The 26,558-nt window shown below is 34.8% G+C and overlaps 1 protein-coding gene across 1 annotated transcript in view; it reads right to left on the reverse strand.

Annotated features, from left to right (window-relative positions):
* Positions 1–396: 396 nt before the first annotated feature.
* Positions 397–26,558, reverse strand: part of LOC127857470 (teneurin-2-like) — a 231,258-nt gene continuing 205,096 nt past the window's right edge. Inside the window, exons 10-16 of the mRNA XM_052393865.1 lie at positions 22,781–22,958; positions 22,045–22,095; positions 14,049–14,269; positions 10,431–10,499; positions 5,493–5,761; positions 2,237–2,348; positions 397–554 (exon numbers count right to left, since the gene is read on the reverse strand). Coding sequence (XP_052249825.1) covers positions 397–554; positions 2,237–2,348; positions 5,493–5,761; positions 10,431–10,499; positions 14,049–14,269; positions 22,045–22,095; positions 22,781–22,958 — 1,058 coding nt within the window. The remainder of the gene's footprint in view (positions 555–2,236; positions 2,349–5,492; positions 5,762–10,430; positions 10,500–14,048; positions 14,270–22,044; positions 22,096–22,780; positions 22,959–26,558) is intronic.

Genomic DNA, 26,558 nt, shown 5'->3' on the forward strand with positions numbered 1-26,558 from the left:
GCTGAGAATTTGTGAGGGACTCATGATTCAAGTTTTGGAGTTCAGGGTTTAACCCTTTACCACTTAGAAATATATTTTCACATATTTGTAGTCCCTTAAGTTAAATTTAATTGAAGACCTTACATACTAAATTCAAGTTTTAAAGGCTTCATGTCCAACCCTGAGATACTGATGAGCAGCAAACGGCATAAAACCTGAACAGACTGCGAGTTACTCGCAGGCTGTTCTGGTTTTATGCTGTTTGCACATAGCCATTTTCACTCTGCCTCTGAGTGGTAAAGTGTTAAACTTGTTTGTGTGAGCTCATTTTGACCCAAGATACATCAGTTTAATGGCAAACCTTTGGAACCTTCAACAACCAGTGAAACATATCATGGTAGAACCCTTCACACTGGATCAGTCTGCAGTGTTCAACAATTCTCTTACTGCCATGGTAACACAGGTGCACTTACTCTGCATGCAGTCCCAGCCTGTGAATCCACGGTAACACACGCACTGTCCGTCCCTACAGTCTCCACGACCATTGCAGTCACCCGGGCAACCAGTCTCACGCTCTGTAAACAACAACAACAATGATAAACTGTGACCATTTATGTAAAACTCTTTAGGAAAAAAACTATTTCAAATTCTCTAACATAAACAAATTCTCACTTCAGTGCACTTGTCATGCACATGTCTTTTTATTACATGTTGTAGGAAACTAGTCCATGTTGTTTAGGTGTTGAAGTATTTCAAAAAGATTGCATTTTATGCAAGATAATTTGATTATTTTGATTATTCTGCACTTTTCGTGTCACTTTATTTGCATCTCAGATTTATATCTGGAAACAAGTGCTGGATCAAATAAGTGGTGGTTGCTTAGAAAAAGCCTTCCAAGAAAACTAAGTAGTGAAGATTTTAGATGGGTGAAGATTGTTTAACCAGTCTATGTAATTACATGGCGACACAGTAGGCAGGAAGAAAGGGGGTTGAAATAAAGAATGTATTTTACAGATGATTAATTCTTATATCATTGATCAATATTTGCTGATCTTTCCAACTTCATAATTATTGTTTTTCTTTTTACTTGTATCTTTTTTTAATATGTTCAAGCACAATTAACTTGTTACTTCCTTACTGATGAAGTGAGCAAACTTCATTAAAATAAAATGTCCACATAAAAGTAATAACTAACAAGATTTATAGCTACATTGCAGGTAAACAACTCAAGTCTATTGGTTGGGAACCAACACTAACAGTAACTTCCACTTAGTTGGATTAAATAGACTAATGAGTAGTCAAATTTGTTTTATTATGTAAATATCCCTAAAATAGTCTTTGAATTGAGGAGTTTGAAATTACTGTATCAAATAAATATATCAGCAAGTCTCAACAATTGCATGCTTTAATCTCTAATTTGTATAATTCAAGAAATATAAGTAACCATACAATTTGGGCTACGAGCTAACATAGGTTGGCAAAGTTGAAAGCGTTGAGATAAGAACTGTGGTATCTGCTGACCATATGAGCATCAACGCGAGAAAACAGGATTTTATGCCAGTCTTCACAGGCTAATAAGGGACGCCACTTTCTGCCTAAACTGAATCTTGGCTACAAGTCTTTGTTTAAATAAAAAATTATTGAAAACAAGATGTGTTTGTGAAACACAATGTCCCTCTATATGACGTTTGACCTTGTAGGATGACCTTGACCCTTCACCACTCAAAATGTGCAGCTCCATGAGATACACATGCATTTCAAATATAAAATTGCTAGCTTCAATATTGCAGAAGTGAAATTACATGAGCAATTTAAACCTATATATTTTACCTTGAATGATGACCTTGACCTTTCACCACTAAAAATGTGCAGCTCCATGAGATACACATGCATGCCAAATATCAAGTTGCTATCTTCAATATTGCAAAAGTTATTGCAAATGTTAAAGTTGGCGCAAACCAACCAACCAACAGACCAACAGACAGGGCAAAAACAATATGTCCCCCACTACTATAGTGGGGGACATAAAAATATATAAAAGCAGAAAGTGGCATCCCTGATTAGCCTGTGCGGATTAAAATTTTAGTATATCAAACTATTGCATCTGATATTATTATTTACAAGGAGTGTAAATAATTATAATAACTATACAAGGTCAGTTATTGCTGTTTTGCAAAAACGTTACATGTGGCCACGTATACAATAGTTCAATGACCAACGATCATGATATGCATGCAGCCATAATAATTACGCTTACTGTAGAATTCCGCCTTAAAGACAACCTTCTGGGGTTGGTCCATGTCGTTGTACAGGGCCACAAACCACACACCAGTCTCCAGGTACTTTGTAATGGCCGTGTCAAGGGTATCCTGCAAGGGGAAAGAGATGTAAAATGTGAACTTGGCAATGTTGTTTTACATGAAAAATTGAGGGAATACATTGGCAGTTATGTAGTTTTTTTTTCCTTGACAATTCTGTTAAAACTTGGATCATGAAAATGTCATTTGCTAGAATTAAGGCTAGCCTATTAATTTGATAAGATTGTAAGATACATCAGAGCTGATAAATTAAGATTACGCACTTGGCTTGACACTGAGGGGAAATGTTTGAATAAACTGTTAATGAAAAAAATTCCACACATCTTTTAGTATTGATTTCACTTTTTGTTGTGCACCATAAATTTCCGATTTATATCGGAACACCTTCTGTTATTGGCAATTTTATTGTGTTATTTTCTCATTTTCCCAGAGTTTTTTAAAATTGGTTCAACACTGAAAGATAAAAGTTACGAACAATTAAACGGACATACGTTATAATTACTGTCCAATCAATTGGAACTCCCGTATTTACCCTCTTCCCTATCAGAAACACACACATCTTTTGTAAGGAAGTCTGTAAATAATAATTTCCCCCCGTCCAGATATTAATCTATATATTGGAACCTTCACATAATGGTTGGTTGTTTGTTCATTCTGAGATGATTTACTTCCCTCATTAGATTGCTCAAATATTCATAGCCCTAGGAATCTAATCAAGAGAAACAATTGTTTTATGGACAAACTTGACATGCAACTTCAGTATCTCTTTAGAGTGAAATAGTGAAAATGTTGGATTGATTAACATTTTGTATTCAACATAATATCTTATAAAATAATATTAAGGGGAAAGTGTAATTTCATTTCTTAAAAGAAGGAGGGAAGAGCCACATTAAACAAGGGCTGTTTGTAAAACATGCATGCCCCCCATATGGGCTGTAAGTTGTAGTGGCAGCCATTGTGTGAATACGTTTTTGTCACTGTGACCTTGACCTAGTGACCTGAAAATCAATAGTCATGATCAATGTACCTATAAAGTTTTATGATCCTAGGCCTAATTATTCTTGAGTTATCATCAGGAAACCATTTTACTGTTTTGAGTCACTGTGACCATGACCTTTGACCTAGTGACCTGAAAATCAATAGGGGTCGTCTGTCAGTCATGATAATGTAACTATGAAGTTTCATGATCCTAGGCGTAAGCATTCTTGAGATATCGTCCGGAAACCATATTACTGTTTCGAGTCACTGTGACCTTGACCTTTGACCTAGTGACCTGAAAATCAATAGGGGTCATCTGCCAGTCATGATCAATGTACCTATGAAGTTTCATGATCCTAGGCCTAAGCATTCTTGAGTTATCATCCGGAAACCATTTTACTATTTTGAGTTACTGTGACCTTGACCTTTGACCTAGTGACCTGAGAATCAATAGGGATCATCTGCCAGTCATGATCAATGTACCTATGAAGTTTCATGATCCTAGGCCTAAGCGTTCTTGAGTTATCATCAGGAAACCATCTGGTTGACAGACCGACCGACCGACATGTGCAAAACAATATACCCCCCTCTTCTTCGAAGGGGGGCATAAAAAGTAAGCATGATCATTTATCTTAACAAACCAAATATTGCAATTCTTAAGGCTTCAACCCACAACGTGATGCTAGTTTCAAACATTTTCACTGATCTGATGATCTCTAAGTGACCTGTTCACAGATTGGCAAATTGACCATTTTTCAAACTTTTGTCACACTTGTTCCAAAAAATAATACAACAGTCTATAAAGGATAAAAACACACCACAGACATAGAAAACTGATTTAAATACATTGTGATTGTGTTAAAGCGCCAAGTGTTCTGTTACATATTGAGCATTAAAGCAAAACCTATGGAAAGGTAAAGTGTTTAAGGTGATAGCAAGTCATTTTCTTAATAGTCCAGGAATCCAAAGCTGATGGGAGCAACGTTTTTATTTTGTTTTCTAATTTAAAAAGTTATTGGAATAATACTTGAATATTATGTTTTCTACACTAAGTCTATCAAGTTAAGATTGTGAGCAAGTCACTTTAACCTTTGAACAATTTTGTCAGGAATTTTGTGTTAAAAAATCTATACCATTTACACAATTTTTATTTGTTAGTAAATGACTTTTAAATTGCCGAATTTGTTTGTGATGATAAACATGTTTATATTCTTAATATATATTCCGGAGCTTCAATTTATTCAATTTTTTCCTTTTAAACTTTTTGATTTTTAAGTATTTTTTACGAAAAAAGACAAACATGCCAGACCCACATCACAAGCAATTATTGTTTTTCTAAGAAACTTTCAAACACCAGTAAATGTATTTGAACCCTCCTTAGGGATTAATTAGACAGACTGGCACCAAATTACGCTAAAATAACATGGAATTACGTCTTCAACAGACTAATCTCCAGCTCTTTCGCTAGTCCTAGCTCATCCTATAGACTGTCCATGGGGGCTATATTGCACTAAGATTGGCTGGAAATACCTCCAAAAACGCAACAGGATCAGTAATATGGGCCTCTAGAGGTTAGAAATAGATATGGCTGTCAACAGTGTTAACAAGCATGGTTACATTGCACTGATATATTGACATTTGGCTTAAGATAGCGAGTACTTGCTTGTAGCAACATAAGGTATGGGAAGACCCATGATTTGCCTTGATAAAATTTATGGGGCGAATGAAGCTTAAGGCTTATCAAGACAATTCTGAGTTTTTGAGAATTCTGGTTTCAAAGGAGAAGTAATTTTAAGATGCTTTTTTCCCCACAAAAATCATTATGGTAGTAAATGATTGTTCAAGAGCTCAAACCAGCCTGTTTTTCACATAATTTATTCTCTGGCACAATTGCATTAATGCTGGATTCTTTGATATGTTGGAAGGTCCAAAGTATTGCACTCAATTGAAACTGTTTTGCTTTCCATAAAAACTGAAACTGATGTCAATAGGCCATGAAAAAAGCACTATAATTTTCCTTTGAAAGAGAGCCTTTTAATGCTCAATTCTAGGGTTGAGTGCACAAATATTATATCTCAACAGTATCATTACTCTTGTTGTGATGATAGCCCTTGCAAATCTCCATGGACCTGTAAGCTACTATGTACAATATACAAAAACCTTTTCTGAGATGGCACTTTAGGCACATGCATTTTTCACAGAGCACAGCTCACATACCTTTGCCTGTCGTTTTGTTCTTGTTGTCAATGTGCGACCATCTATGACCTCAAAGAAGTCAAACTGTGCTATGGTTGGCGGAAGACCCCGACGACCATACACTCCAAGGACACCGCTGCTAGGCAACGTGACGTTGAACTTGACAAACTTTGGTTCCGCTTGGTTGAATTTTGATTGCCAGAAAGAGCCAGGTGCGATCGTTAGTTCTGATTGGTCACCAATTTGATACTGTACAACAGGGAAGGAAGTGGGTGGGGAAAATGTGCTTCCTAGAAATAAACAATATTTATTAAATAAAAGCCTGTTTACTTGCAAAAGTGTTAATTTAAGTTTTAGTTTATCACAAGAAAGAACGAAAGAAAAAGAAAGAAAGAAGAAGTTATTTCCTACTATTTAAGTTTTAATTACCTGACATACGAGTTATACACATAACATTTGCTATTTTTTAAGTAATTGTTGAATTAAAATAATTTTGATTCCAAACAGTGAATGTTATTTAAAGGCAATAAAGATCAATTTCATGTGAAAATGGATATACATAAACATCAAACATATACTTGATCTGATGAAGTTATTATTGAAATAAGACTTCTAAAAACTGAACAAATGACCTAAAAGAAAAAAATACATATGCGTGGGAAATATATATAACATGCACTTCTATAAAAAACAAGGAACTGTCGGAGACGGGTGATGCTCCCCAAAGGTTTTTTTGTCACAATATTGCACTATATATTCAGATAAAGGAAACGTCTTGAGGGCACAGTAGTTGGGGGGTACAAGAATTTTTTTATAGAAAATTTCAAAGGGCCATAACTCTGTGAAAACATCTCCTCTTGGTAGTGAAGCTTCCTATAAAGTTTTATTGAATTCCGGTCATTAGTTGCTGAGAAATAGCCAGGACAAGAATTGCACTATATGTACAGTTAATGGAAAATTTCAAAGGGCCATAACTCTGTGAAATATCATCCGACCAGAACCGGCTGATAATATGCACATCTCCTCTTGGTAGTGAAGCTTCACATAAAGTTTCATTGAATTCCGGTCATTAATTGCTGAGAAATAGCCCGGACAAAAAGTGTTCACGGACTGATAAACACACGGACGGACAGACGAAGCGGCGACTATATGCTCCCCCAAAATTTTTTGGGGGGAGCATAATAAAACACAACTTTAACAATCATTAAATATAACAAATACCGCACGGCTGCTCATCTCAAGCAGCTGATAAAAAACCCCATAAGTATTGCATTGGTAAAATTTATCTCAATTTTATCGTTCTCTGCTTCTGATTGATCACACACAAAGACAAATAGCTTTACATTGTGAATCTCGACTTATACCTCAGTCACAAATAGACACCAATCACCGTTTGATCAGCGGACTACGTATTTTTCCACTCATCGGGCTGGCGACCGGCCGATGATCACACAGAAACCGGGCCAATTTGTAAGATCGGGCGGCGTCCGGATTAATTTTAAGTCTCACTTAAAGTTTTACCCAACGCCGGCCTGGGAAGGAATCGAGTTGAGATCGAAACAAGATCGGACGATCAACCCACGGGTATCGCCGGACATCGGATTCATTGAACGTGTATCGGCAAAACTAAAGGTATTTCCAAGAGGCATATACATCGGCCAGTGACCATCTGATTGCCGGAGGGCCTCCGCACGATGTCGGGCGCACGCCGGGCGATAACCTTTCGTTGATCTTCCGATCTTTTTTCGATCTCAACTCGATTCCTTCCCAGCCCCGATGTCGGGTAAAACAAACTGTGATATAAAAAATTAATCCGAACACCGCCTGATGCTACAAAATGACCCGATGTGCGTGCGATCATCGGCCGGCGCCAGCCCGCTGAGGGGAAAAAAACGTCAGCCGCTGATCGGACGGTGATCGGTATCTATTTGTGACTGAGGTTTTAAACTTTGTCACTCATCAGACGGCGGACGGCTCCTACGTGTCCAGTCTTCCCAATGCCTGGAGATCGGACACATTGGCCAGCGACAGGATTATTTGTGACTGAGGCATTACCCCTTAATAAGGTTGACCGCTTTACCCTTTCCCACTTGGAATGAAAGTGAAAATGGCTATGTGCAAACAGCATAAAACCAAAACAGCCTGCGAGTAACTCGCAGTCTCAGGTTTTATGCTCTTTGCTGCTCATCGATATCTAAGGGTTGGACATGGAGCCTTTAAAACATGAATTTACTACGAAAGGTCTATAATTAAATTTAACTTTCTAAGGGACTGCAAATGCATCAAAATACGTATCTTAGTGGTGAAGGGTTAAGCTAGGTCAGATTGGACTGTCTTGACTAAACTATTTATACAAATGACCAAACTAACTGAACAATAAAGAAGAACAAACATACAAAATATGATACAAAACACAACACAAGGGTAACCAAAATGTCCATAGAGATTTACTGCATGTCCATGAAACATAAACCCAGACTTAGAAGCAATGAATGACAAATAATATGATTTACACTGACAGAAACCATTCCAGCTGACAGACAAATGTGACTGGGGAAAAATCTACACAATGATAACTCTCAAAGGCAGAATCGTCAATTCATCAAAATTACATGGAGCTTTGAGACTTTTCTGGACTTTTTTATACATAGCCGTTGTACACGATTATGGGCATTAAATACTGATATTTTCACAGAGAAATAACATATTTCAACAATATGATTTCATGCATCAAGATTTCGAAACAAATGATACTTTGAAATGTTTAACTGTGTACAAAAAAATAGTACAGCTTTAATGCTCTCAAACAAGAATTGTGCCATGGCAAGACAGGATGTTGCAATAGTAGCCTTTAAAATTAAATGTAAATTGGTGGAAATATATTCAAAATTAATAAAGCATTTTTATTATAAAACAGTTTTTTCCATATTCTACTGAAAACTAGAGTTTGTCACAGTTTTCCCCTGATGCAACATGTTGTAATATTACACAAGTTATAAAATTATGTTTAACAAAGTCACATTTTACAAGAAGGCATAACTCAAACCGTATCTGTTGATTGTGATGGAGGAGGGAAAACCATTGCAAAACACTTCAGACACCTGGTTTGCGCTGCTAATGGCAAATGAAAGAACACTTAGTTTTGGGCAACACAACCCATCCTTATGTATACCAGTGAACTGTAGTTCCTCTTTGTTTGCTTTTTGTGATATTTTAAACAATTCTACACTATAATATACTGTAAAACATGCACAATTTGGAAAAAAACAAACATTTGCCAGACTTTTTTTAATGGGTAGGCCTTGTTTTGATAAGGCCTTAAACATTTTAATATGTTGTCTGTTTATTAGAAACACAAGGGATTTATTTAAAGCTAGAAGATACATGGAAGGTCTTATTGCAATCATTTCTTTTACATTGTCTGCTGAAGATCATCATATTTCACGCTCATAAAAAAGCAATATATTAAGTAAAGAACAAAATTTGTGTTTGTCAGAAACACAATGCCCCATACTGCGCCGCTTTGAAGCCATATATTTGACCTTGGACCTTGAAGGATGACCTTGACCTTTCACCACTCAAAATGTGCAGCTCCATGAGATACACATGCATGCCAAATATCAAGTTGCATTCTTCAATATTGCAAAAGTTACGGGCAATGTTAAAGTTTTCTGACGGACGGACAGACGGGGAGACTGACTGACTGACGGTCAGTTCAACTGCTATATGCCACCCTACCGGGAGCATAAATACAACAACAGCTGAGTACATGAATAAATCTGAGCAAACAGCAGCTATTTTCCCACCCTCCAGACGACATCTCATACAGAGCTTAGGAACTGACACTGAGAATGTCTCAAGCTGTCTAATGTCTGCCAAGGAAAGAGAACTGACCAAATTGCATTATGGGATTGCCAATGTAGACTGGACAATCATTCAAAATAGACATTTCTGACCATTAGGTTAAACTCTTTTCCAGTGGAGCTTAATTTACCAAGGACCCACATTATATTGACTGGGGACAAAATGTCGTCTGCTTAAATAAGATGTAAGCCGTCTAATCTTCGTACACTTTTCTGTTATTAATTTCTTATCCTCCTATGGAGAAGGACTTATGGGATGCTTCCCCTTGATATTTTACAAGCAGCTTTCCATTACAAGATGAACGATTTAGAGATAATCATTTTCTACTTAAAATATATGACAAACTGCACATTTGTCCTGTATTTCAAAAAGAATCCTTCTCAACAAGATAAAATGGCATGGGAACATTATTTTATGAAAGTTTCAGAAATAATATAATAAAAATTTAAAGTCTCATACCAAAAGATTTCACAGCAATAAAATGAGATATGAGAGAGAAAAAATCTGACAGTGCATTATACGTTACTTATTTTGAAAAATAAGAACACATTTAGGTACGAATACACTGTTTTTTATTTGGTGACTGCGAAATATGTGAAAGAGTTGATATTTATTTCATCAGCTGCAGGAACAATGTATAAACTATGTCACGTATAAAGCTCCCTTTTTTGCAACTTAGTCCAAGGATTTATTTATAAATGGTGATACCAGGCAAACAAGCAAAGAACTATTTCTTGTCTGTCTGTCTTACTGCCAGTAAAAAAACATCAATTTTGTGGAAAGATTCCATATAAGTTTGGGAAGTATTTTTCAGGGAAGATTTATATACTTCTAAAAATAATGAATGTTTAGTTTTGTTTAATGGTTTTTCAGTGACTTTACAAGTACAAAATGGAAATAATGTTAGTGGAAAAGCCAATCAACACAATTCGCAGAATTACCACAACCAGTTAAGGAACTTTTTTTTTCGAAAAGCCCTCTCACCTGTAGGAACTACTTTCTCACAAGTACCACAGAGCACATCTAAACTAAGACGAGATGAGAGGTCAGGATTCTGCATGCAAGCTAGACAATTCTGGGAACACGACGAATTACCATAGTCTGCTGTCTTACTGGTTGGTTTAACATCTGTAACTTCAAGTACATCGTCGACTAATCTCGTTTCTGAAAAAACAGCATCACACAACTAAATTACTTGTAAAGCTAATTGAGCTTACAAACAACATTGGGGCATAAAAGTAATTACAGGAATGTTTTGAGACTACAGTGTCTTGTTTGTATACAGATTTTTTATGTTTGGAACCTTATTTTTGGCAAACATTACTCACAAATTTTACATTAATTTTTCTGACATGATGATAAGTTAATAATGTGTTTTTTAAATATATCTATGGCCTTTAAAGTAACGATCACGCTAAAAAATATCAAATATTTCGTAAAGCTAACCCATACAAAAATCATTGTTACTTTTAGCAAAATGCAAAATTTCAATGTTAGATGTTGTCTGGTAACATTGATTAAACAAATACAAAATGCTTGTTTTTATTTTTTTGGGTAATAAATAATTCCATTTTTATTTCCCGCGAAATATCCGAACATTTAGGGGCGAACACGAGATTGGATTCAGTCAGAGTCAGAAGCATGGCGGCAGCAGATTTCTGGAAAAACTTCTATAAATTATGCAAATGAAAGCAACCCAAATGAATCCGATCCTGACTCATTATCATCTACAAAACGAAAGTAGATAAAGTGGAACGATATTTAGATGCTTTAAAGTTGCAGAATGTTTGCATTTTAACGTTTTTACACCAATGTTACTTGTTCTTAGGGTCTTCCTTGTAAATAAACATCATATGGTACTGTTTTTTTGCTGAAAATTTTTATATAGCATAATACAGTACGTATGTAGTATTGGTGAGCGTGATAGTGGCTTTAATAAATGCTACTGACAATAATGTTTTGCAATATTTAACTTCGCAAAACAATGTCTAATATTTCAATTACAAATCAAACACAAAGTGGTTGTTTTATATCAATAAATAAAGTCATAGCGATTTTTTAAATCTATTTTATGGCAAATATTGAAAAAATATTTTTTAAACAATAAGACAAGAAACTGATATAACAGAAATATCGTTCTTTTCTGCTGCCTCATTCTTCATTTGAAAATCAAAATGCATTGCCCAAACCTCTAATTTTGGTTCCTAATTGAAAACCTTTGGCAAAGATTGAACTTAATAGCGAGCAATAAAACTTTCAATTTTCGCTTGCATGATTGGAAAATTCGTAAACCAAGAATGCAATAAATAATTGAATTCTGTTTTGCACGGAAATTGGTTTTCTATATGTGACTATAATGGTTTTAGTAGCCCACAAATCTGTATTATTAACCAGGGGATTGCTAAGAACATTATATCTTTACAATCAGAATCTTTTCTGTTTTAAGCCATCCTGCACAATCAAATATTATAATTTAAACATGGAATGTTAAGTTCAAACCAATACTTTTGGCAACTAATGAAACATGATCCATTTTCATCATCCAAATCGTGAATTTGCCATGAGTATGACTTCATAATCACAACTACTATGCGATAGAAGAACAGGAATGGATGTCCTTGCAGGATTGGACATAATTTGTATGGTGTTAATTTTTGAGCCTTGCTCTGTGAAAACCAGGCTTAATGCATGTGAGTTAAGTGTTGTGTGAAAACCAGGCTTAATGCATGTGAGTTAAGTGTTGTGTGAAAACCAGGCTTAATGCATGTGAGTTAAGTGTTGTGGGAAAACCAGGCTTAATGCATGTGAGTTAAGTGTTGTGGGAAAACCAGGCTTAATGCATGTGAGTTAAGTATTGTGGGAAAACCAGGCTTAATGCATGCGAGTTAAGTGTTGTGGGAAAACCAGGCTTAATGCATGTGAGTTAAGTGTTGTACCTGTGCATTAGCCTGTACAGTGCACACACGCAAAATCAGGGAAGACATGTACTTAACCTAAACTAGAAAAGACTTCTGTGAAATGAGAAAGCTGCATAAAAAGAGGTCCAGAAGGCTTATCTGGGACAATGCTTTACACATGCATTATGCCCAGTTTTCCCATACCGGGTTTACACATGCATTATGCCCGGTTTTCCCATGCTGGGCTCATAACTTTCACTGTGTTTTATCATGATGTCTTTGGTACATCAAAAGTTTTATAAGTGTTACTCAATTAAGAAATACAACTTGAAAATAGCCTTTTTTTCCCCAAAACAAATAGCAGTTAATCTGTATAACAGAGTGAATACTTCATACATGAAAATCTCCTTCAATTTTTGTCAAGGAATTCAATAGCCACAGATTGTTTGTAATATCCTAATGGCCTGGCAAAATCAATCATGGACACATAATGAAAATCTGGGCAATGTAATATAAACCTGGTACAAAATTACAGGCATAACCCCCATTATGGTCTACAAGCAGAAATGGAGGGCACTGGACCACTGTGCTCTTATGACATGGAACAATACATAGCCATTGATATAAGGATTTATTAATCAACGTGTTCTTCCCAGGGAATTCATAACATTTACTTCTTTATATAATAATTAAAATTACACAGCACAAGAATACCTGATATGGATATGGGTATTGAAAGAAATTTGCTTGTATATAAATGCATATAGATTTGAAAGTATCAGTATCAAAATGAGTATGATAAATTTGATATATTAAATGTGTTTTGAAAATCTCAATATGCTACATGTAATAAGGTACAAGTTGAACTTCGAAAATTAATCAATTATTGTGTTGTATGACTACAATATACAGACATTTTTTTAAATGGCAAAGTTGTATGATACATATATTATGAAATTTACAAATAAACATATAATAGCAAATTCAATAAGTAAACTGTATTGATATGATAGAGATTAAAATTCTAGTATGAAATGTGTCCACTTCATCAAATTCTAGTATTGAAATGGGTCCAGTTTATCAAAATTCTTGTATTGAAATGGGTCCACTTTTTCAATAGTATCGTATACAAATGGGTCTGCTTTTTCAAAAATCTTGTATCAAAATGGGTTTACCTTATCAGAGTTACAGTATAAAAATGGGTCACATTTCGGAAGTCTCAGCGGGACACCCCTACCCTAAAATTTGGGAAAATACCCCTCCGGGAGATTACTTCTACAAGAGTGCATATGTTTTGAAAGAATGCTTTTTTTAAGAAACAAGATCTTGGTTAGGGACAAAACAGCAGACATGATTAATTTAGTCTTAATGACAACAAGAGTTTCATAGGTTTATTTTACATAGCTTATGTTACTTCTAGTTATGGCAGGATGCCGATTTCACTTGCAAATAGTCCTTTAATTTCTTATTTCTTAAGTACAATCAAAGCAACCACATCTTAATCTGATATAAAATAATATGAAAAAAATCCATATCCCCATATGGCTTTTCGACATAAATTACTGTTTCCCTTTATTTTCATGACATTTTTTCATCACAAATTTTACCTAATTTAATATTTCGTAGCTTATAAAAATTCCATTAACAAATATCTGAATACATTTTATTATGGGTTGTTATTGAAATTTAATAAAAAAATTAAGAAACCTTATGATGCAAACGGGGGAAGTAAGATGCAAGAAAACTGGTCTTGCTAAAAAATAACACAATGGCAAAGAAAAAAGTCCAATCAGAAACATTTTAATGAACTACTTACTTAATAAATATGCAACAAATCCCAGGGAAACAAGCATGAGGACTAGAAGAATGATTGCGAAACACTTCCAGGAACAGCGCTGTTGTAAACGCGTCTTCCATTCATGTTTAGAGTTCTTAAACTTGTCATAATACCCGAAGTCTTGCGTGGTTTGGCCTGCAGGATAGAACGGGACACTCGGACTGGAGGTCCCAATCTGATGTGGGAACACAACTTTTTGTCTGAAAAGAAAAGAAATCCACATATTCATCTATTTATAACTTGTCAGGAATATAAACAAAATACTGTGAAACCATTATTAATCGTCGGGCATTAATATTCGTGTATTCGACCTATTTACGAATTCAAGCTCCTAACGAACAATTATGTCCCATATTTGAACAAATTATAAAGACTGAATTACCAAAGGCATGAGGCCCTTAAATCCAACGTTATCCACGCATACATACTCCGTCTGTTTCGTAATCGAGTTTAATCCGGTTTTGACACACAAGGGTGTAGATTACACAGTGTAATTAACTGAACCGTGACATTGCTCTAAATCGCGAGTGCAGTACAGCTGTATCGACTGCGTTGACTTCGTTTAGGTAGAATAGTAATGATTAGCGCTAATTGTTAACAACTTTATTACCCATTGTGTGTATTGTGTTTTTCAGTGTTGTTGCAAATTATACAGCCTCCACGCAGCGGATCGGGATCAAAGACATAAACGAAATTAAAAGATGATGATGTGTGATCAAGACCTGACTTATATACATTCTCCGCATTGATTACAAATTTATACAGAACATATTGATTTGTGTTTGGTTGTTTGCGTTAAACTACAATACAGATGTAAAAATAGCTTGTTTCGTTTATGGGCTATCGATATTTTAGTTATTGACAGCTTAGACAAGTTTTACGATACATGTTTCAAACAGTGTCACTTGTAGCAATTGAAAACGTAACAGGTAAAGAGAAATTAGCAATGACGATTAGTTCCATCCAAAGGTAGGGTATTTGTTCACAAAAATTCACTTATATTTTTGCGCATTTTTCAGGAAATCCCCGGAAAGCACGTTTTTCGAATGACTAAGTATGACGCAATAAAACATTGCTTTGTTTCCTAATGCATTCAATCTAATTTAAACTCATTCGTCCATTGGTTGTTACATTTAAATCTGAACTGTGCCCTATGAAACCGCTGTCCCATAATGCACTGTTAATTTTACACTACAGAAAATTATTGTCATTAAAGTGATCAAATATTTATGATGCAAAACTCTTGAAACTTTATTGAAAATGGACCAAATAGTTTGCTAACGCTAATTTTAAGCAATAATCTTCGCATCTTCTCTAATTTGCGCCGATAAAGGTAAGATTGTTATTAGTTTGGCGATGATAATAAATGAATAAGACCAATAGGCAATTTGCTTCACTGTTTTAAACACTCATTAACGGTTATTCGGTTCCACTTATCCGCTAATCTTAATAATGATATACTAATGGGGGCCAATTACTGATCACCTGATAACAAAAGACTAGTATATTGACATGTGACAAACAGGCTCCACCTCCTGCAAGTGACTCTCAAGTGTCCTCCCTCTTTCCCTACTACGATTTATCGCAACAGCGATATATTTCGGACAAACAAATCGAATATTGGCTGAAGCATTTTATTTTTTTTTCAAAGTCAGGAAATGGCAAATTTAAGTGCTGACGAAAACGTCATTTTTATAAAAATGACGAAATTTCGTGCTGGTGAAAATAAATGGTTTCACAGTACTAGGTTTAAACATTTTAAAGTCTTAAATGTGTCACAATTTGGCTACTGACATTCATAACGATCTATTTAGCTTCCAAAAATAAGTACCTGTAAATTATCCGAATAATCTAGTTACAGATCCTCAAGGTGTTCATCATAACACTTACTTACACCTCAACCTTAAAAAATTAAAATTCTCAAATATTTTGCAAATTTGTATATTATGACTCTGATTAATTTTTCATATTGGCTAAGCTTTTCAGCAAAAAATATTGCGTTTCTAATTAACACTTAAGAAATAAACAGGAACTATTGACAGTAATTCTCAAAGAAATCAGACTGAGCCAGTACTAATTCATAGTGCAAGCTTTCTATGTATATGTTATTTTTTATTTAACAAGTTTCAACAAATTGCATATCTTACTTGACTACTTTTCTCCTGGCAACCATTGTAGATTTTGCAAGGTGTGTAAAAATAGTCATGAATGGGGCAAATCCCAAGTACTCCAGTGTTCCCACTTAATTCTCAATATGAGTCATTGTAAAAGTAGCTTGTAAGAATTCAAATAGAGGAACACTACCAGAAATTTGTCAAACTAGAAGTGGAAATATTCCATACACATTACACATGTATCACTTTACAATTTCAAGATCATTTAGTGTTTTTTTTACATATTTCTAACACTGTCCATATTTTTCAGTTGAAAACAAAATTGTAATATCAACACCTGTAATGAAATAATGTACACAAAAACATTCAATTAACAAATTAATTCCAAAATTTTCAAAATGCACAGTCAAGCGCACACAGAAATATTGATGATTAATTCAACTTTTAACGACAGCTGATGCACCATTCACTCCTTATGTAAATTTCTTGCACAATGCTTCCCATCACATAATTTTCTCCAAAAAAGGTCAAAACTGCGGCAGTAAAGGTTTTCAGTAGAACTGTTCAGCCACCACTGGCAAGGAATTGACTGGAGAAGTGCGACAGACAGGCATGGTAGTAAGATTTCCAATGGATTTCTAGAAAAACTGTTGTTGCCACAATGGAAAAATAATTTGAGAGACAATTCCTTGAAGAAATACCATCTCCATTATATTGTTCTTACAGGGAATGACTTTTTGACAGTGTAAAAAGTATTACCGTTAAATTGTATACGTATTGCATCTTGATTCATTTTTAATCTCAACTACATGCACTGAAGTAAGCATTACACAGTGACATTTCTTTAAGACAATAATCCCTTTTATGATATTTTTATGATCAGGAAATGACAATTTATCAATTAATTAAAGAGCTGATGAACAATTATGACCTTTTCTTTTGGATCATGTGTAAAACATTGTCATCAAGCTTTAATACATAAAGGGCTGGAGGACAGACTTCTAAAAGCATAACAAGATGACATTCAAAATCACATGCGACAGATCTTCAGATGTTCTGCTTTAGAAAATGGGTGTGATTGTGATTGAGGTGACGTCCGAGGGGAGGAAAATTCTGTCAACTGATTTTGACTACGCCAATCGCGTGCAGAACGCAATTATAAACCTTAAAACAGACACTTAAATAAGGACTTTCTTAAACTTCATTACAAGATCTATGTATCAAAAACTTTTTAACTTCACATTTAACATGTTAGATAAACAAAGTAAGCATTGTGATCAATAACAGTATGTGCTCCGATCCCTGTGAACAATGACGGAAAGCTTTCGGTTGAGCTCAATGTCTTGACCTTGGAAATATGGCCAACACTGTTAAAGTCTTCAACTAACGACACTTTACCACGGGCTGCGTAGTTGAATATTTTTTTTACATGAAATACACTGCCTTACAAGGACAGAGGATCTTCCGATCCCATTTGGAAATTGTTATAGCTTTCTGCTCTAAATCCACTGTTGTTTCTGTTCCAATTGGAAGTTGTTTTTAAATAATTTGTCAATCTCCGAGATTTTGTGAGATTCGTCGTTCAATAATCTTCATTTTCGCTGCCATTCACAATGTTGCCATTTGCACACGAATCAGCGAGGAATTACGTGATATCGTTTGTTTCAAAAGTGCTTAGGTAAAATCTACCTGTGTAATATGCGGAGAGGTTTTGCGGGCCGCAGATATTTCGGGCCGTTTATGAAATACCCAGAATGGGACATACCACCTCCGAATTTTTTGTTTAAAGAATTTTCGCGAATCTCAGAAACGACCCCCAGACAACCTGATCCGCGTAAAAATAAATGTATGCTTATTGAAATATATAGAAAATGGTCAGTGTTTTGAAGGCAGTAATAATCAAGCTTTATAATAGCAAACACTGTGAGTCAATACACTTCAATTTTGATCACAGCTTGAACAAAGGATGGTTAAACATAGCAAAGATATGTTTCAGAATTAAAAACTAGCTAGCTCTTCCTGATCATTATGTTATCAACTGCCTTTTCAATGACTTATGCAGTTGGTTTAACAGATTTTTCATAGCATAGAAAATAAATTTTTGACAATTATACGTAAAGCTGTTCTCTTTTTGCAAAACTCTTTTTTTTTTAAACTGTTGATCAGTTAAAAGTACAGAGCTAATTGTATCCTCATGATAATATTTCCAGATGGAAACCTTTCAACTGATGATGCATGAAAAACAAACCAAGTGTAATAACTTCATTTACTATAAAAGGCTGGAATAAAATCCTCGGGCTCTTAATTCAAGATGGTGGGAAAAAAAGGCGACTGCGAGGTTTTCAATGTGCACATTTTGTGACAAGAACAATATATGGCTGCATATTAACAACTCCAAAGAGATATGCACGCTAAATTTTATGAAATTTGACACCATTACATTGTGTTTTTCTAGGAAATGACCTGTTTTGTAATTTCTCCAGGCAACTCAGAGTAAGAGTTGAATTGAGTGGCGCCGTAAACGGGACCTTCCAATAATGCACGACACCAATCACTGCTTTTAAAGAACCTACAATTATCTTAAAACATGCTCCCTGTTAGAATATGACCTGTAATTGGACAAATCTGAGCAAAACAGCTGAGGAAGTTGAATACTATAAAAGGCATTAGTCGTGTTTAGGAGCCAAAATGCTGCACATTTGTCATTTAGAACCGTTGGTTATGGAAATGGTAAATTATTAAAATTACATCAGGATATTCCATATAAAACTAGACATTTTAAAAGATTTTGGAGACAAACTCACTGCCATGCATGCTTGAGGCAAAGTTCCTTTGTTTATAAAATGTGGGCAAGATAGAAGATTAATAATCATTTAGATTTGTTTATACAAAAAACAGTTCTTATTTTGGGCTGACAAGTTGATTGGCCCAGGATAAATTAATAATAATTTATATTCAAAACTAGAGCTTTGTCACAGACGTTACAAATATCCCCACATGCCGCATTGACACAGAATATTTTGCATGATGTCTTCCAGAGGTCCAGATAAGATGCGTATTTGCGTAAAATACGCATGAAAAAAAAGAAAATACGCATGGCTTAAAATTTTGTTGAGTAAAAAAACTCCTGGCTAAATTCGGATTACGCATCGTGTGCAATTTCAATGCGTATTAACCGTTTATACATGAATATAAGTTCATGTAATCATGACTGGTTCCCGTCATTGTGTCCACACCAGTAAAAATGTAGTGACATCACCATCTATGTACAGAATGTGGTTCCCGACCTAATTTACTCCTCAGTCAGAACGGTATCATTTCATTTTGGCCCACAATTAAGGCTGATGTTGACACAACGGACTCTCCGCTGCATTGTTGAGAATCGATATACGCGTATGGTGAAAACATTTGACATCACATTCGAAAAAAAACCCGAATCGCCCAACTTCAAGCATATAAGTTTTGCTATCAGTTCATCTCTTGTGTGGCACTATGGAAAAACCTTTTTTCTTCAAGCACTGTTTAAATGGCAGCCGAAATACACATATATAATAAACAAGTTTTACGGATACCACCCGCTTACCATTCAGATAACGTGTCTAAGCACATGTTTAAACTGTTACATATATTTAAATCCGGTTTGAAGTCAATGAATCCACTAGAATCATTATGTAATGCGAAAACTTGCTGCTTGCTTGTTTTTCATATGACCGTCACGATCTGTGCCGCCCTGACCGGCAGTCCCTGTCCCGAAAGCGCTTTTCTTTTTGTGACATGTTTCGCAGTGTCTGCGTGTGTTTGTGTTTTATTGTCGTGTAAATTAAACAAATTAATGGCGAGCCAGTTATAAATGGTCGATCTCTATTAAGTCGACATCTTCATTAGTAACACCAGAAAAAAATTGTACGCCCTATTATTGACAGTATATTAAATAAAACAAAAGTTATTGCTTTATTGTGTACAAAACTGCTTGTAATAGCAAGTTAACACTACATGTACAATTTATTATTAATTCTGGTCCTTTTAACATAAATACTCCTTAAAATTATCGGATTTTGATTTTTACTCATCAATTAAAACATTCATGAGTGAAATACCCCTCGGCTGAAAAAATTATCTGGAGCTCTGATGTCTTCACATAAAACAGCCGACACCATGCTTAATGTTTAAAACGCACTAAGTGACCCTGTGACCTAGTTTTTGACCTGGCATGGCCCATATTCGTACTTGACCTTGACAGCTTTTAGATACAACATCAGACCAAGTTTGGTGAAGATTGGATGAAAACAACTTGAATAAAAGAGCGGACACTTAATACGGACCGACAGACAGACAGACAGACCGACAGACAAGCTCACTCCTATTATACCCCCCTAAACTTCGTTTGTGGGGGTATAATAACCTTAAATTCATGAAAATAGATAAATAGTACTTTCAGCACTTGGTTGTTGTAATATGGCGGTTGTCTTGTGTCTTGTTATCACAACCTGGTAGTCGCAAATAGTGCGCGCATAGTAGCATAGCAAAAATATTTAAACCAACAAGAAAACAAACCAACTTGTTTAAATCACTTAATATTATATGCATGTGCCTCATGAAACGAAAGTTGTTACTTGAGGTTAGTACAAAGTATTACTACATTATTTCACATGTAGACCTATCATATGTACATTATAATATATTTGATATAGGGTTGATATTAATAAACTCCGTTAAAATTTGAAGTAATTACAAATATATAATTACATATATACTATTATGAGTTGAAAATATACTAACTTAGTATTAAATAATACATGCATGCATTGTTGCAGTGAAATGTATTATTACTTTGTTTAATCATAAACTATTTACTTTTTAAACACTGAATGCTTACTAGGTCCTCTTGGGCTTTTGGCCTTCTGGATGTATTGTTTAATAAACTTGTTTAATCGTGTTATGTTCATTCCCTAATTTTCCGCCAAATGATTTTTTTATATGTATACATAGTAAATGTTTTAACATATAGTGCTCAGTAAAAGGAAACATGTTGCTGCATTATATTATTTTATCCCTGAATTCTGCAAAAGGGCGGCCCAAAATCAACACTAAGAAAAGATTTTGATGAACTGGCATAGGAGAAAGTGACCCTTTGAATTTAACAATTACCAATAAAGATTCTCGTCAATAAACTAATGAGTAGTCTGTTCAATAAACACACTTCAGAGTAAAAGTTCAGACGATTTACAAAAATGCAATTCAGCAATTTCAATGCCAGTCCTTTATTGGTAAAAACAGCTGGATAATGCTAGAACAACAATGCAAACAATTTGGAATTACTCCACCAATGGACCTAATTTACTGTGGCCATATTAGAATTGGAAGGGGGCCCTGTGTAAGACACAATCAATTATTGGTAACCAACAAAGTAAACATGTGCTCCGGGGTAAAATCAAGTCTCTAATCACAGAGAAATTACTCATTCTTTAAGCAAAAGTTTCTTCCATAGCTGGTAAAAATTGTTCATGAATAAGTAGCTAAACTTGTAAATTTTGCAGACAAGGCTATAATAAAATTTGAGTTAAGTTGAAAAAAATTTGGCAAATTAAAAACAGTTTTGTAATGGACAGTAATCTCTGACAACTTAAGAGAATAGTCTGAATAGAGTTGCTTTAAAAGAAACACTACAAATAAACTGCTTAGCAACACAGTTTAGAAAACCATAATTCTCATTAAATCAAATACTAAAACAGCTGACAATAATCCATAAGAGTTTTTATGAACTCTAAAGTGTTGTCTTGGTCACATAAAAATGGTGTCAAGGTAAATATAAAATGGTGTCAAGGTCAAAATGTTGGCAAACTGATGTTGAAATGACTTACGTATCCCACGCCTCCTGATACTCGTGATTCTGGTTGCTACAGTTTGGCACTCTGCACATGCGGAAGACAAAACAACACAAGGTCAAAGGTCTGAGACTATGGTTGCTATGGGAACAAGACTGGTGCACTATTTTCAGTTCAATGATGAATCAACTCAGTCATTATAAGATTGGTGTGCGACTTATTTTATATAAATTAACATCAGCTTCTTTTCAAAATTCCTGTCAAAAACATGCACAGCATGAAACAGGGAAACAGTCATGACCTAAATTAGCTCATTGATATTGTTTAATTAAAAGTACATATTATATTATTTAATTGATTTTTTCATATTTTGTGTGGGAGAAATAAAATATGATGTAGAAAAGGGAGATTACTACAATTTCCTATACCGAATATAAGCACTAATAGTCGCCTCCCTTTAATAATAAAAGTTTGAGCTTAAACTAGTTTCTATGTTGTTTTTTTACAAAAATTGCATACACATAACTATCTCATGCTAAGTGCTCAAGAAAACACTGTGGCAAAAGTTGTATGGGTATATCATTCGCTTTTGTTGTCCATGTGATCTTTGATACAAATGTAGTGTGCAAAAGTTTAAAATACTTTTTAAGTTACAAAGTTAGCACAGAAATTGTTTTCAAGATGTGCAAAGAAAACGGCATCATTCTTGAGTGCAAACGAACAGGCCATTACACAAATCATCAGCATCAACACCGACATGCCTGCAACTCACCGATCATTCAGGGTGAAGGTCACAGGCGGGTTCTCAATCGCGAAATGTCTCGGCATGGTGGCAGGCTCTAGGGGCCGCACCACACCACCAGCAGGGTCACATGCACGCATCAGGGGTATGGACCCTGACCGTGGAACATTGACTGGAAAGTGCCTTGGCACCCCATCTGGCCCCAAAACTGTGAAGAACAACAATGGTTAGTATTAATGTTGTTACTGCGTTTATACTTAAAATTATGGTTTGTTTTTCATAAAAAAAATATGTATGACTTTGGCATCAAATACATATAAATATGGCAAATTATTATTGATGTTAGTGACACAGAATCATTCACTGAAAAGTTGGCCTATGAAACAACATGAGTGCCTAGTGCGCTCACCTATGACTTAAATGAACATAACTGTTCTGAGGTAGTAATGTTTCACAATAAACTGCCGCCCCACCCCAGTAGCTCTTTATCAACAGACTAAACTCAGCCTAAATAGCATTACAACAAATTATTATTAGAAAAAAAATTCTCAGCTTTATTCTGATTAATAGATACCCATTGTGACTTCCAAAGAGTTTACAGGGTTTCACTATACTCTATTGTCATATTTTAAAAACTGCCCTGCGGACTAGCAGCCTTTTTTTCCAACAGATCAGGACCACTTTCAAACTCTGTCGAGATATTATTGGGACAAATATTATGAGCAAGTTTCATGATGATTGGGAAAACAACAAAATAATATTAATATAGTGTTAACAAACTCTTTATTTTTGACCTAGTGACCCAACTTTTTTTCACACTAATTGAACCATTTTGAACTTAGCAAAGATATCATTAGAATTTGAAAATTGAGAAATAATTGTGGTCTTCAGAGTATTCACAAGGTAAATATGGACCATGAACATAACACCGTGGATACAAATGACAGAAAAAAAGGTGATCACATGAGCTCACCAAGAGCATGTTGAGCTCAAATGAGCTTACAAATAGGTTCCCAAAAAGAAATTAGTATATTTATCATTAATTGTAAAATTACACTAGTTTTTGTTTGAGATGAGCAGTCTTTATTTACTGACTTTCCAAAGTGAAAGAGGACAATATGAAAAGCGCTAAAGAAAAAGACAATATTAAATGTAATTTCTTTGCATTAACCCATTTATGCCTAGTGGACTCTCCCATCCTTCTAAATTGGATCAATTTATTTCCAAAGTTAGGGATGTCTAGCATATTTATTGCTATATTTAGAATATTACTTACTGAAATTCCTTTAAGCAAACAGCGTAGACCCCAGATGAGACGCCGCATCATGCGGCGTCTCATCTGGGTCTACGCTGTTTGCAAAGTCCTTTTTTCAGGACGCTAGGCATAAATGGGTTAACTTCTTTCAATCCTGACCCGAACCAAGCCAAAATTCATATGGATTATTAATTTGGACCTGCTGGCTCCAACATAAAATCATGTTGGCCCGTTTGAGCCCTTCTTATTGAAAACTAACATTGCAGCATGAAGGATTGTTTAGATCTCACTGCAGTTAAGCTTACATGCCTGTCAATCAGCAATTTGTGTCCTGTTAACTTCTAAAGTGGGCTTATATGTACAACAAAAGGGAATGAATAAAAAAGAAAAAAAAAACAATCAAAGAAAGACAATTGTGTTAAAACTATTTTATCAATTTTGTGAGATTTCTCTCCCTTTGATCAAGATTTTTCAATGATGTCTTCCTGAAAGTCAAAAAGTCACCAGAATTCTTAAGGGAAATATAATTTTTAATAATCTGATATTGCAAGCAACATTATCAACCCAAACAAAGCATCTGCAGTCGTTTAAATACATTTATCCTTTCTCCACGCGCACATTTAATTCTAAGGGGAGTAAGTGCTAATGTACCTTCCTGTCTAATGTATCAACTATATCACTTTTTGCTAAATTGCTTTGGAATAACTGATGGAAATTACAGATTGTTTTCCACACATTTTATGCAGACCATTATGTGAAAGGAAAACATTATATTCATTACTGATAACTAGTAATCATCTGAAAATATGGCCAACAGTTCCATTTTCAATTCCAGTGCTGTCACTATCATCCATATCTGATTAAAATTGTGTTGTAATGTGACAATAAATCAAATTAATAGGGTCAGTTTGAAAACATTACATTTATCATAAAATCTTTTCTGAATATCAATTGTTATTAATACACTCTATAAAATTAATCAGCTCAAAAAAATATGACGGACAATGAATGGTTATCTTTCATTATTTGACATTCTGGGTTGAAATTCACTTTACATTAATAATTTATGATACTAATGATAAATAAAAATAGTTTCAGGGTTTAAAATCTTTGCAGTCTGCACAGGCTTATAATGGTTACAACTTTCTGTTTTTATTTTTAAATAAATCATCTTTTCATGGATGTCTTTCCTAAATGAAAATCCAGTCTATGCAGAAAGTGATGACCTTGATTAGCCTATGCAGACTGCGCTGGCTAACCTGGGATGACACTTAACCCTTTCCCACTTAGATACCTATTTTGACGCATTTGTAGTCCCATAGAAAGTTACATCGAATTAATGACATTTCTTACTAGATTCAAGTTTTAAAGGCTTCATTTCCAACCCTTAGATACTGATGAGCAGCAAACAGCATAAAACCTGAACAGACTGCGAGTTACTCGCAGGCTGTTCTGGTTTTATGCTGTTTGCACATAGCCATTTTCACCTTGTATCCAAGTGGGAAAGGGTTAAGGCACATGCATTGAGCCCAGTTTTCCCAGACCACAGCTCACCTTTATCTTTTACAGTCAATATATTCAATACAGACACCTGTACCTATTAATCACATACCCCACCCATTATATATGCCTTATTACTTCTGCCGGCCCCACCCCCTCGGCAGAATATGATTGATGAAATTAATTTCCTGCCAGATATAATAATACAGGCAATTGACTGTGAGTTATGGGTTGATTGCTTTACTGCTAGAATATATGGAAGGACAAAACCATTATGTGAAGGCCAGCAATTGTGTTTTTGAAAAAACTTTAGTCCCAAGCTGTAAATGGCTAAGCCATCTTCTCTTTCTTCCTGTGCTTTAACGGTGAATGAAATGATAAACAATCAATGCAAAATATACATTGTCTTTGAAATCCAATTTGAATATAAAATGGAAAACTACGTCAGCAAATCAACAATAATCATTTTAACCATACATATTTTAATGTAATACCAATTAAAATAAAAGTTTACGAACTTTTGCAAATTTGAATGTTCTTGATTAAGCTTTTGTTAAATGAATCCGAATTTATTCATGTTTCCCTTTTTATCGGAAATAACGGAAATTACTTCCCAGATCAAACCTCTAATTTTAAATATGTTGTAATTCCAATTGCCGGTGGCTTAGTTCTCTCTTTAAATTTTCACAAATGATTTTATTCGTTTTTCTGGCAAGAATTGTGGCTCAGTTAGGGGCGTAATTGTTGCAAATGAAGAATGATTTTGTAGAAAAATTGACAAATAAATGTAACTATGGAAGCAAAATGTCCTTAATCAATGTTTTCTTGAAGTTTTGTAAATGTATTGCCTTTTATGCAAATTTTTCAGGCCACTTTTGTAGGATATTTGAAGATATAATTTTATTTGAATTTGAAATAATTTGCAGTATTTGATCTTGATATTTATCATACAATTCTTGGACAAAACTGCAACCGTAAGTTTACAGAAACAGATTTTAGAGATTAAGAATGACATAAAAATTGATTGAAACTAGAACCTCGATAAAAAATGAG

The sequence above is a fragment of the Dreissena polymorpha genome, chromosome 14 (assembly GCF_020536995.1).
Source record: "Dreissena polymorpha isolate Duluth1 chromosome 14, UMN_Dpol_1.0, whole genome shotgun sequence".
Taxonomy (NCBI): Eukaryota; Metazoa; Mollusca; class Bivalvia; order Myida; family Dreissenidae; genus Dreissena; species Dreissena polymorpha.